This window comes from Pseudorasbora parva, chromosome 23 (genome assembly GCF_024679245.1).
Source record: "Pseudorasbora parva isolate DD20220531a chromosome 23, ASM2467924v1, whole genome shotgun sequence".
NCBI lineage: Eukaryota > Metazoa > Chordata > Actinopteri > Cypriniformes > Gobionidae > Pseudorasbora > Pseudorasbora parva.
The window spans coordinates 9,399,690-9,415,942 of NC_090194.1; the positions used below are offsets into that span (position 1 = coordinate 9,399,690).

The 16,253-nt window shown below is 37.8% G+C and overlaps 1 protein-coding gene across 7 annotated transcripts in view; it reads left to right on the forward strand.

Annotated features, from left to right (window-relative positions):
- The window catches only part of cadm2a (cell adhesion molecule 2a), a 604,121-nt gene that overhangs the window by 580,333 nt on the left and 7,535 nt on the right, over nucleotides 1-16,253 (forward strand). For 6 of the 7 annotated variants that reach the window (XM_067434027.1, XM_067434028.1, XM_067434033.1 and 3 more), the window contains one exon: nucleotides 1,718-1,828. The exons of the other annotated variant lie outside the window; for it this stretch is intronic. In XM_067434027.1, coding sequence (XP_067290128.1) covers nucleotides 1,718-1,828 — 111 coding nt within the window. The remainder of the gene's footprint in view (nucleotides 1-1,717; nucleotides 1,829-16,253) is intronic. 7 annotated transcript variants of the gene reach the window in all.

Genomic DNA, 16,253 nt, shown 5'->3' on the forward strand with positions numbered 1-16,253 from the left:
AATGCACTAAAAAACACTCAGGACACCTTAGCAACAGCCTAGCAACGCCCTGAGTTTCACATGGCCCAGGATCACTTACATTTTCCTCAGAGAATGCACAAGTCTAGCCATGAGCCGCTGTTTACTAATGTGTCTGCCCCTGCAACCTGTGGAATCTAATTTCTAGTTAGCCGGAGCTGGGAGCTGCTGTGTAATTTTGAGCTATCAGTTGGATTACTCTGCTTGTCTGCTTGAGTCCATTAGTATGAAGGCAGACTGGTGATTTAGCTTATCAACTTGAGCCCAACTCTCCTCTCCTGTCCCTATCACTGCGCTAAACATGCTTTATGCATGCAAAACGGCAGCCAGCAGTACACTGATTGTTGAACCAGAATCACATTCAAGAGGCTTAAATGATGCCTGCTGTTTTAAAAGCAGAAATCACTCAAATTAAACTGCACCTTGAAATTGAGATATTGAGTGAATTTTGCTTTTACGTTAGAACATTTTAACCTGGCCCTTTTTACTTATATATTGCAATTAAAGAGATAGTTCACCCAAAAATTCAAGTTACCCCATGATTTACTTACCCCTTAAGCCAACCTTATGACCTTCTTCTTTCAGGCAAATACAATCGGAGTATATTAAAAAATGTCCAGGCTAATCCAAGCATTATAAGACAGTGATTGGGAACCCAAAATATGAAGCCCAAAAAAGTGCATCCATCCATCATAAACACACTCCACACGGCTCTGAGGAGTTATAAAGGCAAAAAGCAAAGCGATGCGTTTGTGTAAGAAAAAAATCCATATTTAAAACCTTAGAAAGTAAAATATCTAGCTGCCGCCTGACCACCTTCCATATTCAACTTATGAAAAAGGCATAATGGATGCAATGTAACATAACCATTATGAATTGCGAGAGACGCTAAACTCCCCAATATAACTCCGATTGTATTCGTCTGAAAGAAGAATGTCATACATCTAGGATGACTTGAGGGTGAGTAACTCATGGGCTAATTTTAATTTGGGGTGAACTATCCCTTCTCTGCATGTGATCAGATCGCTATCCGATCACAATGGACACTTTCGTGTTAAATGCAATGTGTAAAGCTAAATATCCAGATACAGTATGGTAAAATAGCATGTTTAATGGCAGGTGTAAATTGATCACTAAAGTTTTTTCAGTAGCATCTGCTCTTTTGCATTTTTAAAGATGCTCTAATATCTAGCTCTTAGCTGCCATGATATAAGGATATATTATTAGGAGCAAAAAGCTTGTTATGGTTATTGTTCTCATTTTATCCAGCAATTCAGCAGTGCAGACCGCTTTTGATAGTTCATCAAATATTGAAGCTTTTCTCTCTGCGTACGGCTTGCTTTTTCTACCATTTTGAGAGCAAAACTGTCATTTTTGCTATCGTCTAGAATGGCTTGATATATTATACACAAACCAAACCCCCTATCCATAAAAATCATAAAGAAAGACATACATTTCTGGAATGTCAGGTGTTCTGTACATGCTGTTTTTTTCTTCTCAATAGTTTATTCATGTGTGCATTATTAAATTAAACCCATCCGTTTTTATTTGCATTTTTGTCAGCATACAACTATTGTGTTTCATTTGTTCCATTGTTATGGTAATGTTTTCTTCCCCCTTGTCATTGTTGTTTGTCTTTTGTCCGTCCCTTTCTGTTTACATGTTTGTTGTCATTGTTTTTTTGTTGCGTATATGACAGATGCCCCCACCACACCGTCACCATCCACAACCTCCCCTGCACCCACCCTCCCAGACACTACAGGTCCCTTAGACTCCAAGAATCTCAATTCTGCTGTCACCGGTAACAGAGGTACTGTACAACCCCACTGCCCTTCCTCCTTATCCTCCTCATTGTCTCCCTCCCGCCCTTCCCTCTCTTTCTTTTCCCCAAGCTGGTTTCCTCTGACTCAAGTCTGCAGCTCCAAGGACGTCTGGAGAGGAGTGTTTTTGTACCCTACAGTCACTCTGCACCTTTGTGTGTCCTTGTTTAGTTCCTACCTCTTCCATTCACCATTCACTTGTGTTCTAACTATGATTTCTAGCATCTCCACTGTCACAGCTTGAGCCCTTTGTGTCTTTACCTTCTTTCAAGACATCTTATTAAAGGTTTGAATCAACAATTAGTCATTGTTTATTCACGCTATTGTCATTTCAAAGCTGTATGCTGTAATTTTTTTCCATTGAACATAAAAGGAGAATTTAAGAATCTTTACAGAAGAGCTTTCTATAATGCCTTTGCTGAAACTCTTACTCTAAACTCTTAAAAAGTTGTTTAGACTCCTTAATCTTCCCCGGCACTTACCAAAACATCCACTTTTGAAGATGTATGTGGAAATTTGGCTGATACTTAATGCGACCACGGAGGTTGATGCTGAGGTTGAATTGTGTTTCCTTTGGTGTCCTCAGAGTTGCTTTGCAATTTCTCTTTAGCGTAAAGGTTGAGAGCTCCATCTATCACTGTTTTCCTTAAGAGTTAGTTTCTGGAGTAAATATATAGGCTATAATCTGTGTGTACACAACATTTTTTTAAATGGTGGGTGCTGGTGTTTTACATGCGTCCTGCCAATCAGCGCATAATTACGACACTGATAGCTCCTATTGTGCTGGGTTAGACCCTAATCTGAAGTAGGAGCTAACTTAGTCCCCCCAAAATGAGCTCCTAGGAATAAAATCCTTCCTAGTTCCTGCGGTGCAAACATGTCAAAATCTGGGTACTTCTGCCTATAGTTCTAGGGACTATGAAAAGGTTCCTCCGGTGCAAAAGCATCTACTGTGTGCCTTTTGAACCATGCTGGTTAGCCTTTAACCCTCTGTGTGGGGTAAAAATGCCCTGCTTGCCACCTCATACATTTTTAAACAAAATAAAACACTTTTATTTTTATGTTTTCTGCAATCATACAGTATCAGAGTAGTGAAAATTAATGTTTTTTTTGTTGTTGTTTTGTTTAGTTTTTTTCAAAATGTGCCTCTAGCCCCATTGTACCCTTCAATACTATTAAAATCTATACAGTAAATTGAATAAATGTTTTGCCGACTGCTCAATCAAAAAGAGAAAATATGCTCTCTTACATCCATCTACCACATAATACAATATAAGCACTATAAAGCCAACATTGTCATAATTCATCAGCAGTAGATCTCAAGCAATCTATTGGCATAAATGCATGGTATTAATTGATTGCAAACTGCTCTAAACCACAAGACTGCAGAACGCATTTTGACTTTGAAACATGCAGCTCACGTTTATTTAATGAAATCATAGCCTTTTGAAGTTTAATCACATTAGGCTGTATCACGAATCACGTTTTTCCATTCCCAAATTTAAGACCTCTAAAATAATAATTAAGATGTTTGATATACCATTTAAGACTTTTTATGACCTGCAGGGATTTTTTGCACGCGTGCTTCTAAATACATTTTACAGTTTGCACACCTATTTTTAGAGTGTTGAGCCCTTCCACTGGTTCTTGCATGTATATCACAACGTCAAACAGCATATTGGTTTGGTACAATTTTTGGTGGTCAGTAAATGTGTATTAGAAAATTGATCGCCTGTACTATCTTCTACCCTGGAGTTTATGTATCTTTAGGGCAACTGGACAGTGGTTTCCATCAGTTAGGTACAGACACCAAGCCTGGAGGCATATCTGTACCATGTGACATAAATGTTCTTTAGATCCTTGCAGTGAATGTCCGGTCTCGGGGGTATCACGGTCTGTTTTGTTTCTTGTTTATGAATGCTTCAGCTAAATATAGACAGTGTGATTTATAAGGTGTATAGAAAACATTTCGCAATCCCTTTGGACTCAACATAAGGTCGTTTGAATGTCTATCTATTTTGGTGCCACTTGTTAGGGGTACAGCCCTGTTGGCAGAGATGTATAAAGTACTAGAGACCTAGACGTAAAAGTACAAGTGCACTATCAAAAAAGTGACTTGAGTAGAAGTTGAAGTGCTCTTTAAGCACCACACTTAAGTAGAAGTACAAAAGCATTCAACATTTTTTTGTACTTAAGTATTGCAAGTAGTTTAAAAATGTACTACTCAAGTACTGAAAGTACAAGTATTGTGTTATGTAGTTATTCAAGAAAGTAGTCAAAATTTTGAACATCATATTTCATTTACCAAAAAGTTTATTTTAACTAATAATCTTATTTTATACCACATACAATTGAATACATTTAACAGCTAGCTATAACAACTTGCTTTGCACTTTTGTTCTGTTTTCACCAAATTTTCAAATTTCAAGTTTTCAAATAATTTTTTTAGGTAATTCTTCTACACATTGTCATATAAATAACCTGAAAATACTGTAGTTTATTAAGATTAAATCTTACCAAGCACTCTTTCTAAAAAGACATACAAGCACACTTATTCTTATTTCAAGAGGTGTTCTGAGTAAATGATTTGTTTGTAACACTTTACAATATGGTTTGATTAGTTACCATTACATTAGTTAATGTATTAGACTAATAACTAACATGAACTAACCATGATCAATATATTTGTTACTGTATTTATTAATCTTTGTTAATCTTAGTTAATAAAAATACAGCTGTTCATTGTTTGTATGTTACTTCACACTGCACATTAACTATATAAACAAATAGAGAGCAATTTGAGAGCAAGACGTTTGTGTTGTTTAGACGGTGAATGCGCGGATGTGCCCTCTCTCTCTCGCATATGCGCCCTGACAAGTGCAGCAGTTATTCTATTCTACATTACTCACCGAACAAATAAAGCTTTGACGGCTAAAAAAAAAAAGGCAGAACAGGAGCACGTGCAGTCTTCTTGAATCACTTGATTCGCTCAGTGATGTGCCAGCTTCATCAAACCTGCCATCTACCGTTCTGGCCGTGGTAAATAATGTGGGTTTGGAATGGAAGGATTCGTAGCATTTTTATAATTTTAAAGAGTAACTATGCAGCACATAAAAATATATTGGAGTAAAAGTATTAAACTCATCGAAAATTTACTGAAGTAAAAGTGGAAGTAGGAGAAAAAAAATAATACTTTAGAAAAGTACAGATACCGCCTATGGTTGCCAGATTGGACATGTTTAGGTAAAACACCGGATGGGTTTTATTTTTTCACAGAAAAGCTCTGGGGATTTAATTACGGAAATCTGGCAACTGCACAAACGCGAGCTCTTTCTCACGTGCGGATGTTCTGAAAACACCAATAAACAAATAAGCTGCATTTTATCACTCTCCATTTGAGATGTTCTGCTTAAAGTGTCATTCAGTCGGTCTGTGTTCTGTCAGGACGGTCAGGACTCACGAGCTGAACAACTGAACTGCTGAAATAAGCCAATCAGAGCAGAGCTCAACATTAATATTCATCCAAATAAGGCAAAAACAGAGCATTACATCCTAAGGACAATTTTTAGGGTTGTAAATGGACCTGTAAAACTGTATCTGGACAATTTTTGCCCTTAAATAAGCCACGTACCCTCTATGTAGATATCAGAGAACAATTTAACATTGTTTCAAATCATTCTAGGGCACCTTTAAGTACAGTAGTGAAGTAGTTCTACTTCGTTACTATACATCTCTGCCTGTTGGTGCAACTTTGAGAAGTTTGTGCACAAAAACAAAGTGGCCATGTTCATATTGTATCATGATAACATTAAGGTCCCAATCTTCAAAGTCACTTACTTTATTAAATTTATGGATAACTTGGACTAAATATGGGATTTGTTATTAAAGTTTATCCTGCATCAGTATGTTATCAGCAGGCTGAATATTTCTAAGGATATCCCAGTTTTATGCCAGGTTATGCTGGAATTATTCTCTAACCGTGTTGTCAACCAGAATGAAATCAGCTATTTGTGCAAAAATACCCCACATATGCCTTCCGTTGAAAATAATTTATCTTGTAATGCTGAACGTCTGCAGTGTTAACAGATTTTATTTCTCTAAATGCATTAGCAGCTCATTCTCCTGCCTGCGATCAATGGGGACGTACCAGCGGCGAATTTCTGGCCTCATCGTTCTGCCAGGCTTAATGGGAATAATAACTCTTCCTCAAAGGAACACGGGACCCTGACGATGCCATCAGTGCGTCTCCCGTCCCTGTTAAATCTGCCAAATGCGTTTTTATGGCTTGCAAATTAGCTGTGACCTTATGAAGCTGAAAGGTTGAATAAAGTACTAAAATAAAATATTTACAGCTCACTTTTCATAATCAGCATGAAAGCACCCTGCTGTAGACCCCTGCGCTGTTATTGTCCCACAGAGACACTTTTACAGGGATAATGATTGGTCATGCCTTTTGTCTTTGGACAGGGAGAGGAAAGCGCAGAAATTTATCTGTTTTAGGGAGGGTCTGAGTTGGGTTCATTAGCCAAGGCCAGAAATGAAAGGGAGGACAACAAAGCACAGCAGTTTTGCAAAATTATTACAAAACTTTTTAAACTTGTCCGGCGCTTGCCAAGCATTACCCCGGCTTAATTGGATTTAACTCCAGGACATAAACAAAGGGTCTATCGTAAAAGTACTGAAGTTTTTGAAGCTTTGAAATATGCTGGCTTGGAAAAAAAATAAACAATTATTTTGAATTATGTCCTATTATTTCCACTGTAGGTCACTGTGGAATCCTCCAAGACCCTTTGTCAAAAGAGACGTTATACATGGCTGGAAACTACTAGCCTCCTGCAAGGAGTCTCGCAGTGTGGAGTGGAACATATGTTTCTTGAAGCGTTGACCAGAAATCTAGCAATTACTCAACAAGGCCACACCACAGGAGCATAATGGGCAGACGTGGGCCTGTCAGTTGTGGTCTGGATACTGCCTCGTTCATGGGCTGTAGTCCCAGTAAGAAACAAACAAATGAGCAATCCTCAGAGAATCATTTGCAAGTTCCAACACTTTGTTCCTGGTCTGTAAGCAATACTTGCCGCCATGGAAAGCTTTGTTCATCCAATTAGTGCTTTATGGGAAGTGTAGAGCCACGTTTTAGTTTCTTGAGTTGTTTCTTCAGGTCATGTGAACACTTGTAGCTGCATATGTGTGAATCGCAAAATGAGGGTTATCAGGATTCAGTGCGATAAAAATTTCGGATAAGCTCAAAATTGTATAGACTGTTCCAGTAAAAATTACCTTCTCAAAATTAATTTATGAAAAGATGTTGCATGGCATACAACCTTAAACCTAATACAATTTAAGAGAACTAGGGTAAAAAAAACTTTCAATTGAATTCATATTGTTCCTTGATGCGTTTGACATTTGTTGCTTATGTAAAAGAGATTGAAAGGACTGTGTTCTCATTTGGTTAGCAAAATGCAAAAAGCACACAAGCCTGTAATTTTATAATTGAAGCAAAGTGATGGGAAGAAATTAGGGCTGCACGATTAATCGAACTGCAATCGCGATTTGGCTTGTGTGCGATTATGAAAGCTCAAGGGCTGTGATTTTAATTATATAAATAAATGCCCAGTGTGTTAGCGAAGAGCGGCTCTGAGATCAGGAGTAAACGCTGCTCCGTCTGAAAGACTGCGAGTTTGAGTTGCTTATAACGTGCGTTTGAAAAAGCAACACGAGTCAACCATCTTCACAAACTAGTGAAGCGTTCATAAACCTGTTCAACAAAAGACAACATTTAATTAACATGCTTTACCTCACTTCATATCGTCAGTCGAGTGTGTGTGAGCTGATGTGTCTTCTCATCAGTGAGGCAGACGATGCGTTATTTTATAGTATTCTACGTCAATCAGCACTGCATTATACTTTATTATTATGAAAATACCCTTGACGGCTTGAAGAACTCAAATACACCATATTTTACTGCAGTCGTGTTTATTGTCGTCATGTTTAATCAAAGCGTCTCTATCTTCTGTTTACAGCGTTAGCTTCACATCATGGATTTCCTGAAAACTAACGTCAATTACTTCTCTGAGGCAAATGTGGCGTTTTCCGCTCGAGGGCGCCCTCTGGCTTTCAGTATGAATTAAAAACTTTTGGGTAATTAATAAGAAAATAATACTTAATACATTTTAAAACTTAATAAACTTAAAAAAATTATAAATTGATTGGAGAATCCATGTACAGGAGTTTTTTTTCCCCCACAGTGGATGCACAAGAGGTTCATATTTCATATTAAAGACAGACTTTAAGAAATTGATATCACCGATAAACAACATATATATATATATATATTTTTAGTCATAGGCTGTCTGCATATTAATAGGTAACCCAGCAGTTTTTTTTTTTTTTTTTGTAAAATAAGTTTTCTGTAAAATATTACAAAAATAATAATAATAATTAGTATTAGTATTATATTGTTATATTTGTTCTGACATACTCTTTTTTTATGTAATTAATTGTAATTATGAAAATGTTATTGTAATGGTAATATTTCTAGCATTAATAATATTCATAATTATTATTATTAGTCACATTAATATATAAACACAATGTTATATACACACTTTTAATTTGTAAAAAATAATAATAACAATAATCGCATTTTAAATCGCAATCGCAATTTTACCCAGAATAATCGCAATTATATATTTTCACCAAATCGTGCAGCCCTAGCAGTATAGTGTAAATTTTTCCTAACAAAAAAAAAAAAAAGGGCACTAAGACCGTGAAGTCTTTAAAATGCATGAGTGCAATATAGAACCGGGCTTGCACATGTCAACAGTATGGTCAGATTTTGTCTGAATTTCATGAATTTTTATGAGTTAATCTCACAATACACTATATTGCCAAAAGTATTGGGACACCCCTCCAAATCATTGAATTTAGGTGACCCAATCACTTCCATGGCCACAGTTGTATAAAATCAACCACTTAGGCATGCAGACACTCCTACACACATTTGGGTAAAGAATGGCTCACTCTCAGGACCTCAGTGAATTCAAGCAGTAGTACCGTGTTAGGTTGCCACCTGGGAAATAAATCCATTTGTGAAATTTACTCACTACTAAATATTCCACAGTCAACTATTAGTGGTATTATAACAAAGTGGAAGCAATTAGGAACAACAGCAACTCAGCCATGAAGGGTTAGGTCAGGTAAAATTACTGCGGGGTCAGCACATGCTGAGGTGCACAGTGCACAGAAGCCACCAACTTTACTCCATATAAAACCATACAGATTTAGAATGGGATGTCATTAAAGTTCATGTGCATGTAAAGGAAGGCATCCCAAAACTTTTGCTGATATGGAGTATTGTGCTCATATTGATTACTTTCCATAATTAATTAGCACAGCAAAATTATTTTGTGATAGGTCAGTTATGTGTAATGGCAAAGCACCACCCAGTAGGGCTGTAACGATATGCGATATGAAATCGAAATCGCAATACGCAGGTCCACCAACCTGTATCGCGATGTGAGGAGGCAGAATCGCGACACACCCCTTCCAACTCCCAGAATTATCCTTCCTGTCCAGGTCCAACTTTTAAGTCAGCAGTATGGCAACATTTCAGCTACCCGGTGGAGAACAAGGATGGCAATCGTGTAGTTGACAAGACCCACATAATTTGCTGTAAGTGTTTCAAGAAGCTTCCCCAACCGGCTGGCAACGTGGTGTGAGCGTGGCGTTTCTGTTGCGTGTCATCCGCGGTGCGGCTGCGTGGCGTTTTCTCTTTCTTTGCACACCAGAAGCGTGTCTGACGCAGCGCTTCTGTTGGTATTGATGTACAGGAGGCCCTATACTTCATGTTAAATATATATTGCCTATTGGTACCGCAAAGAAAACGTCGGCAGTAGCCTATTGACCATACAGATATATGGTATTGACGGCAAAATAGGCTACAGAATACTGTACAGAATAAAACTGTTTTGTCCCCCCCGTATCGAGGTTTGTATCGTACCGTGGGTCAAAAATCGTGATACGAACCGAATCGTGGGTTTGGTGTATCGTTACAGCCCTACCACCCAGGGGTGTAGCAACAATCTGAAATGTTGAAGGGACACATTATAAACCTTATCAGTTCAGCACATGAATATTAATAAGGTTACTTAACATTTGTCCTTGCTAAATAGCAGGTAAGTGACCGCTAACCATAGTAAATTACCACTTACACAGAGGCTTTGCTTGTTCTTAAAGTCTTTAAAAGTGTAGGCTAGACGACTGCGATTTTCTGTCTTGGCACAGCAGCAAAACTATATTAAAATATAATTATTATTTCCCAAAAAGTGGAGGGGCCACACTTTGAAATATCTAAAAGTGTTATAATATTTGCAGTGCTCCTAGGCACAATCCATCTCTGCAAGTTCTACAGACATTACTTATCCTGCATGAACTGACGATAAACATTACAGACAATTACTTTGCAGACATATATCCAGAAAACGAATTGTAGAGTGTAGAGAGAGAATTTCATCTTGGGAATCATTCATCCGGCTGCTTATTCTCAAAAGAAGGATTAAAATGATTTTGAACTTTATATCAATGAACATCTTGGAATTATTGATTTGAACTTCAAGAAAGGTGTGTTCCAGGATGAAATAGCATTTCCTCAGAGGACACCAGCAAAAAAAATGGCTCTGTTTAAATGGATAAGTCAAAGTTTCAGCTGTTTCAGCTGCTTCAGCTGCCGTGTCCCTGGAGGGTCAGTTAAATATTGAGACAGGAGTCCTGAGCGCCCTCCTTTCTGAAAATGACACAACACAGGAGGAATTAAAATGTAATGCAAAGGTCTTTTTCCCTCAGTCGTGCAGCACGGTTATTGATGATCTGTCACATTAAGTCATGTCGAGGGAAGACTTATTGTAACAATTTAAAATATAACAGGAAAGGAAAAAAGAAAAATCTTTAAACTCTGCCACCGAATATGAATTACGAATAAGACACTCTTCATTCATTTAGTTTCCGTGGAAAGGAGACACTTTAAGTAATCCTCTAGAAGCCTTGAGCTGCTTTAATTCGCCGAAATGAACACTCGCCATTTTCCAGCATTCACTGAAGATCAAGTTTGAAGCATGACAGCCTAATTATGAATGTTACAGTGCAAAGTCTCCAAATCATTCAGTATCTTGCCTGCTCTTGCCTCTCGGTGGAGAGCACCTGTATTTGTTTTCTTTGTTCACCCTATTTGGGTTCAATCATTCTGTCTCTCTCCAGACCCAGTTTTTTTTAACCACAATTAGAAGCTGCAAGTTGTTTGAAAATCTAATTAAACCGTGCTGACCGACTCATCTGTCACCTTTGCCCCTCTTTGGCTTTAGATCAACTCTCAAGAGCATCCGGTATGTAAATTAGCCCTCTAAAGACTCACGGGTCATTTAAGAGGCTGCTGTGCTGGGCCAAGGGATCTGAAAGATGGCCAATGAGCATTTAGCCTTTTCTTTTCTGCGTGAATGGAGAATGGATGGAATGGTTGATTTGTATGTTTATTGTTTAACATTTAAACTAGATCGGACCCCCATGAGGGCCACAAATTAAATACAACAGCCTCCATTTCTTCCTGGTAACAGTTTTCCATTAGACACGATTGTCAAATGTTCTATCTCAGCAGAAAATTGGGAATAATTGACTTGAAAACAGTGAATTAAGACATTAATTATCTTTATTTATTTACAGAGTCCAGGAGAACTTTAATATAATTTAATTGGCTGGCTTTTACTGCTGTGGATGTGTTATGAAGAGAAGTGAGCCTGTACATGCAGGAAGAGAACAAAAACTAGGATCTGTAAGTCTGAAGCAGAATATTCATATGCCCTCCTAGACAGAAAAGTCCATTAACTGGGAAATCAGCCAAAGCCTTGCTTTTAGATTGTTTAAGAGACTGTAAAATTCTCGTAAAATACTTATAGGATGTTTTATTGACCTGTTTCAGGGGCTTGTGGGTTCCAAGAAGGTCTATAACACCTAGAGAAGGCCAGCCGTTAGCATTCCCGTTCATCTCGATAGCAGTTTCTCAGCTTATGTAGCTTTTTGAATGGTCATCAATTGAGAAAAATGTTTTTTTTTACCCACAGAGCAAACAAAAAACCTGTTCAAATTGTCCTATAGAGTATAGTATGTTTACCATGAGATATATAAACATTAATCCTCTATCTCCGATAAAGCATGTGCAAACCTCCAAATTTAAATGGTTTGTTGATATTTATTTTATGTGCTATTTAAAGCATCACTAAATGGAATTGCAAAAATAATCACTGTTACTTCCCTGCTGCTATTTGCCATTGGCTGTTCAAACAGATAACCGCCAACACTCGCACCACAAGTACAGTCAATAAACCAATAAATGGCTTATAGTCCTCACTGTATTGAAGCTGCAGAACAGCTAGCAGTTGAAATGGGTACTTGGGTTCAAATTTACAATATTGGAAAGAGTCGTTTCTCCCAGGACCACCCCCTTCCCCCTCAAACTCGACGCTAACGCAGTTTGCCAGTTTGAGGACACGCAACAGGAACGACATTGAGCTTTTTAGATGGATGCCAAGGCTTTTTAGTTGAGTATAATCTGCAATCTCTGGCTTAGTTTGTTTGCTGGCTTCCATGGCTGCAATACGATGTGATTTTTGCCAACTGGCAACCCGGGGTGTCGAAATACTATTAGGTAAATTGGCAATGGCCGGAATCACACAGACCAAAACAAAAACAGACAGTCCGACACGGAACGCACATTTCAAAGTAGAAGAACTGGCTATAGAATTGTTTTTATGAGAAACCAGTATGTGAACAACATTTTCCTAAATATCTGCAAACATATAATTGTATTTTTATGCTTTAGTACGGTCAAAAATTATATACATAACTTAAAGGGGTTAAGTTAAATAGCACAGAAGTATTCAAAAAAATCTATTACTTTTCAATCTATACTGTATAAGAAATATTTAAAATAATAATTCAATATATACTGTATAAAATAATCTCGAAAATATAAACAAAAGTAATCCTTTTTCTGAGCCTTAAATTTGTAAATAACTCCGTTTTGCAGATGTTCTCAGACACTGAGGACTAATGTTGATGTATCTCACAGTAAACAGCTTAATATCCAACCGAGTTTCTAATCAAGTCTAATGAGCTCACACTTAAACTCATAATTTGGTTAATAACGCCATCTTTCCATTCCACTGCATTTTACAATTTATGCGTAATTTGGTTTGCTTCTGGTTGATTGTGGTGGAACATTTGAATCCAAGAGTCAGAGCAAATCATGCATACAGCAATCAAATCATAATGCCATTGAATAGCCTGCACTGCGCTTTTCATATTAGCTGATTTATTGGGAGGTTTCCATTCAATTTGCTTTCCCCAAAGACTTGTCCTTTGAAAGAGGGTGGTGTTTTGATATGTCACAATTCTTTCGGTAGGCCAACCATCTTTCTGCACCTTTCAATTTGGAAGCACATCTGCAGTCGTCCTGTAAATGTTAATTTCCAGTGTTCGATTGTACCATGAAGGTGAAGCTTTCCAGTTCAGCACTTTCTCTGTCAATGTCCTTCAATAGCCCACCGATGTAAAGAAGATCACCGAAGCGTTGACGTTCGCTTTCCTGCATCCATTTTACACTGCCCACGCTCTCGGTCGGCCTTTAAGGCATTTATACAAATATCTCTGAGATAACCGTAACAATAATCTCCTAGACAGCATGTCCCCGTCTCCCGAATTAGCATGTGGAGTTAATGGTAACGCTCACCTTGAAATGTCATCCCGACAAGAGCGCAACATGGCCGCCCCTGCTGCTCCTGCCCCCCGAGGCCTCTTCGTAAACCCCCTACCATGAGGATTTGTTAAGAGTGCTTCCTGCATGTTCCTCTTCTGAAACGGTTTCTTTTAAGAACTCATGTGACCGCAGGGGTTCACACACAGGGCGCTGTTGCCGTTTTCAGCGTTGTTTAGCCAGAGCCGGATTGAAAGCCTCTTCTCAGATGTGCCGCTGGTGAGTTTATATCCCACACCATCAGAGCGCTGTGGTTTCACTGCCGTTAATTTGTTAAGCCACACAACGCAGGGACCAGGGAAAGACATTATGAATTTTAAAATAGGAATGTGCGTGTGGTGCTTCAATATTAAATCATAAGGGAAGGACTGTCGCAGGCCTTATTAAAAGATAATGTGTGCTGGGGGAGAGGAAACATATCACTTCTCTGCTGGTGGATCTCGCTGTGTTAAGCGCTACGTTATGCATGTTTACGGAAAGACGCTCTGATGAGTTAAGCCTGTGTGCAGTCCACAAGGACAGAAAATTAAAAATGAAGAAAGAGAAAAAGAAAGTCAAGTGTAGGGTGCAAATCACAAGGGGTGTGAGGAGGAATAAAAAGCATCCCAATGGTTTTAAAAGGGTAATGAACTGCATTAGTTAGTTCTGTTTCCTTGGGTGCACTTAAATGTTAGTATGATTTTTACACAAAAATTGTCACAATTTAGAAATAAAAGGCATTTTTCTACCCTTAGCCCTGATTTAAACACTTTGAAGGGGTGTGTCCAGTGTAAACGCCCACTGCTGTGATTGGCTGACATCTTTGCATATGGAATAAAATAAGTATTACATGTGTAACTCTCGCAAAACCTTTTAACAAGTTTTTACTGTTACAGCTCTCAAGGTTAAAGGAAGTGTATGTAAGATTATGGCCAAAACTGGTACTGCAATCACTATCCCCTCTCCCCCTGCCCTGACTCGAGGTTGCCAGATAGGCTGCAGGATCAGCAGGAACGTTTGTAGCTGCAGCTGTAGTAACTAGAGCAGATCTGGCAATTATTATTATATTTAGACAGTGGCGTGACAGTTTGCAGTGATGAGCAGGCAGCCGATCACAGACATGTTGAGCCCATAAATGCAGCGATGTCGTCATTGAACTCCAGAACTCAGCTGTTTGATTGACAGCTCTAGCTATTGCAAAGGGAGCTTTCTTTGATCGCTTTCTGTATATAATTTAATCACAGTTTGATAATGAAACAATGTGAAGTCACTGGTTCAACTTTTTTTTCAATATTTATCCTGTTATTGTAAATATAATATGTATACATTTCTGTATTTGTTTAAAACAAATATGCTAGGTTTACCACAAGATGCTACATGTTGCATTATACAAACTTAAAGGGTTAATTTAGCGATTTAGCATATGGCTTTGTATCAGTAGAACCCCAGGAGTATATTAGAATGATCGTGCATCCCCCTGAGACAAGAGATTTATGTTTTTTTAATATCGTCATCAGAGGAATTTTTGGCCTGAGGCTAAAAACTACAGCCAGTAGAGGGAGCTATTTCCGCATGTTTTCTACCCGTCTATGAGGGGTGGGATCGCACTCACAGCTCTCTGCTCAGGCAGCCTCAGGCATTCATGTAAACGGAGCTATGTGAACAGTTCAAAGTGAGTGTTTCAACTTTTCAAAAGACTTCCTATGAAAGTTAATCCAAAAGGCATGAACTGACAAAGGCATTAACTGAAAACGCGCCAGACTGAACACGCGCTCTGAATGTATTCAGTGCCCACACTTACCTCAGCTCTCATGATCAATGTAATCTGACTGCAGCGTTTGTGCCGTGACTTTCGCTCAGCTCACTCACATAATATTGAATAGACACCTTCAGTTTTAATTGTAGTGTCTGTTCTCTAAATGAACAATGGTAGGGCCGTTGCCGCAGTGGGCAAGTGATCCAGTAGCCATGGCTTTAGGAGTGGCCTCGTAGGGAAGCAAAGCAAGTGCATTCTGGGAGCTGTTGTCTTTCATCCCTATGAGACAAAATTAAATTCTCTCTCTTTTCACAGTCTAGAAGGCACTAAATTCAAAAATAATTTCTACTAGGGCTGCACGATTTGGTGAAAATATATAATTGCGATTATTCTGGGTAAAATTGTGATTGCGATTTAAAATGTGATTATTGTTATTATTATTTTTTACAAATGAAAAGTGTGTGTGTATATAATATTGTGTTTATATATTAATGTGTGTAATAATAATTATTATGAATATTATTACTGCTAAAAATATTTTTAAAAATAAGAAATATTACCATTACAATAACATTTTCATAATTACAATTAATTACATAAAAAAGAGTATGTCAGAACAAATATAACAATATAATACGAATTATTATTATTTTTGTAATAATTTACAGAAAACTTATTTTACAAAAAAAAAACTGCTGGGTTACCTATTAATATGCAGACAGCCTATGACTAAATATATATATATATATATATATATATATATATATATATATATATGTTGTTTATCGGTGATATACATTTTTAAAGTCTGTCTTTAATATGAAATATGAACCTCTTGTGCATCCACTGTGGGGAAAAAAACTCCTGTACATTGAAG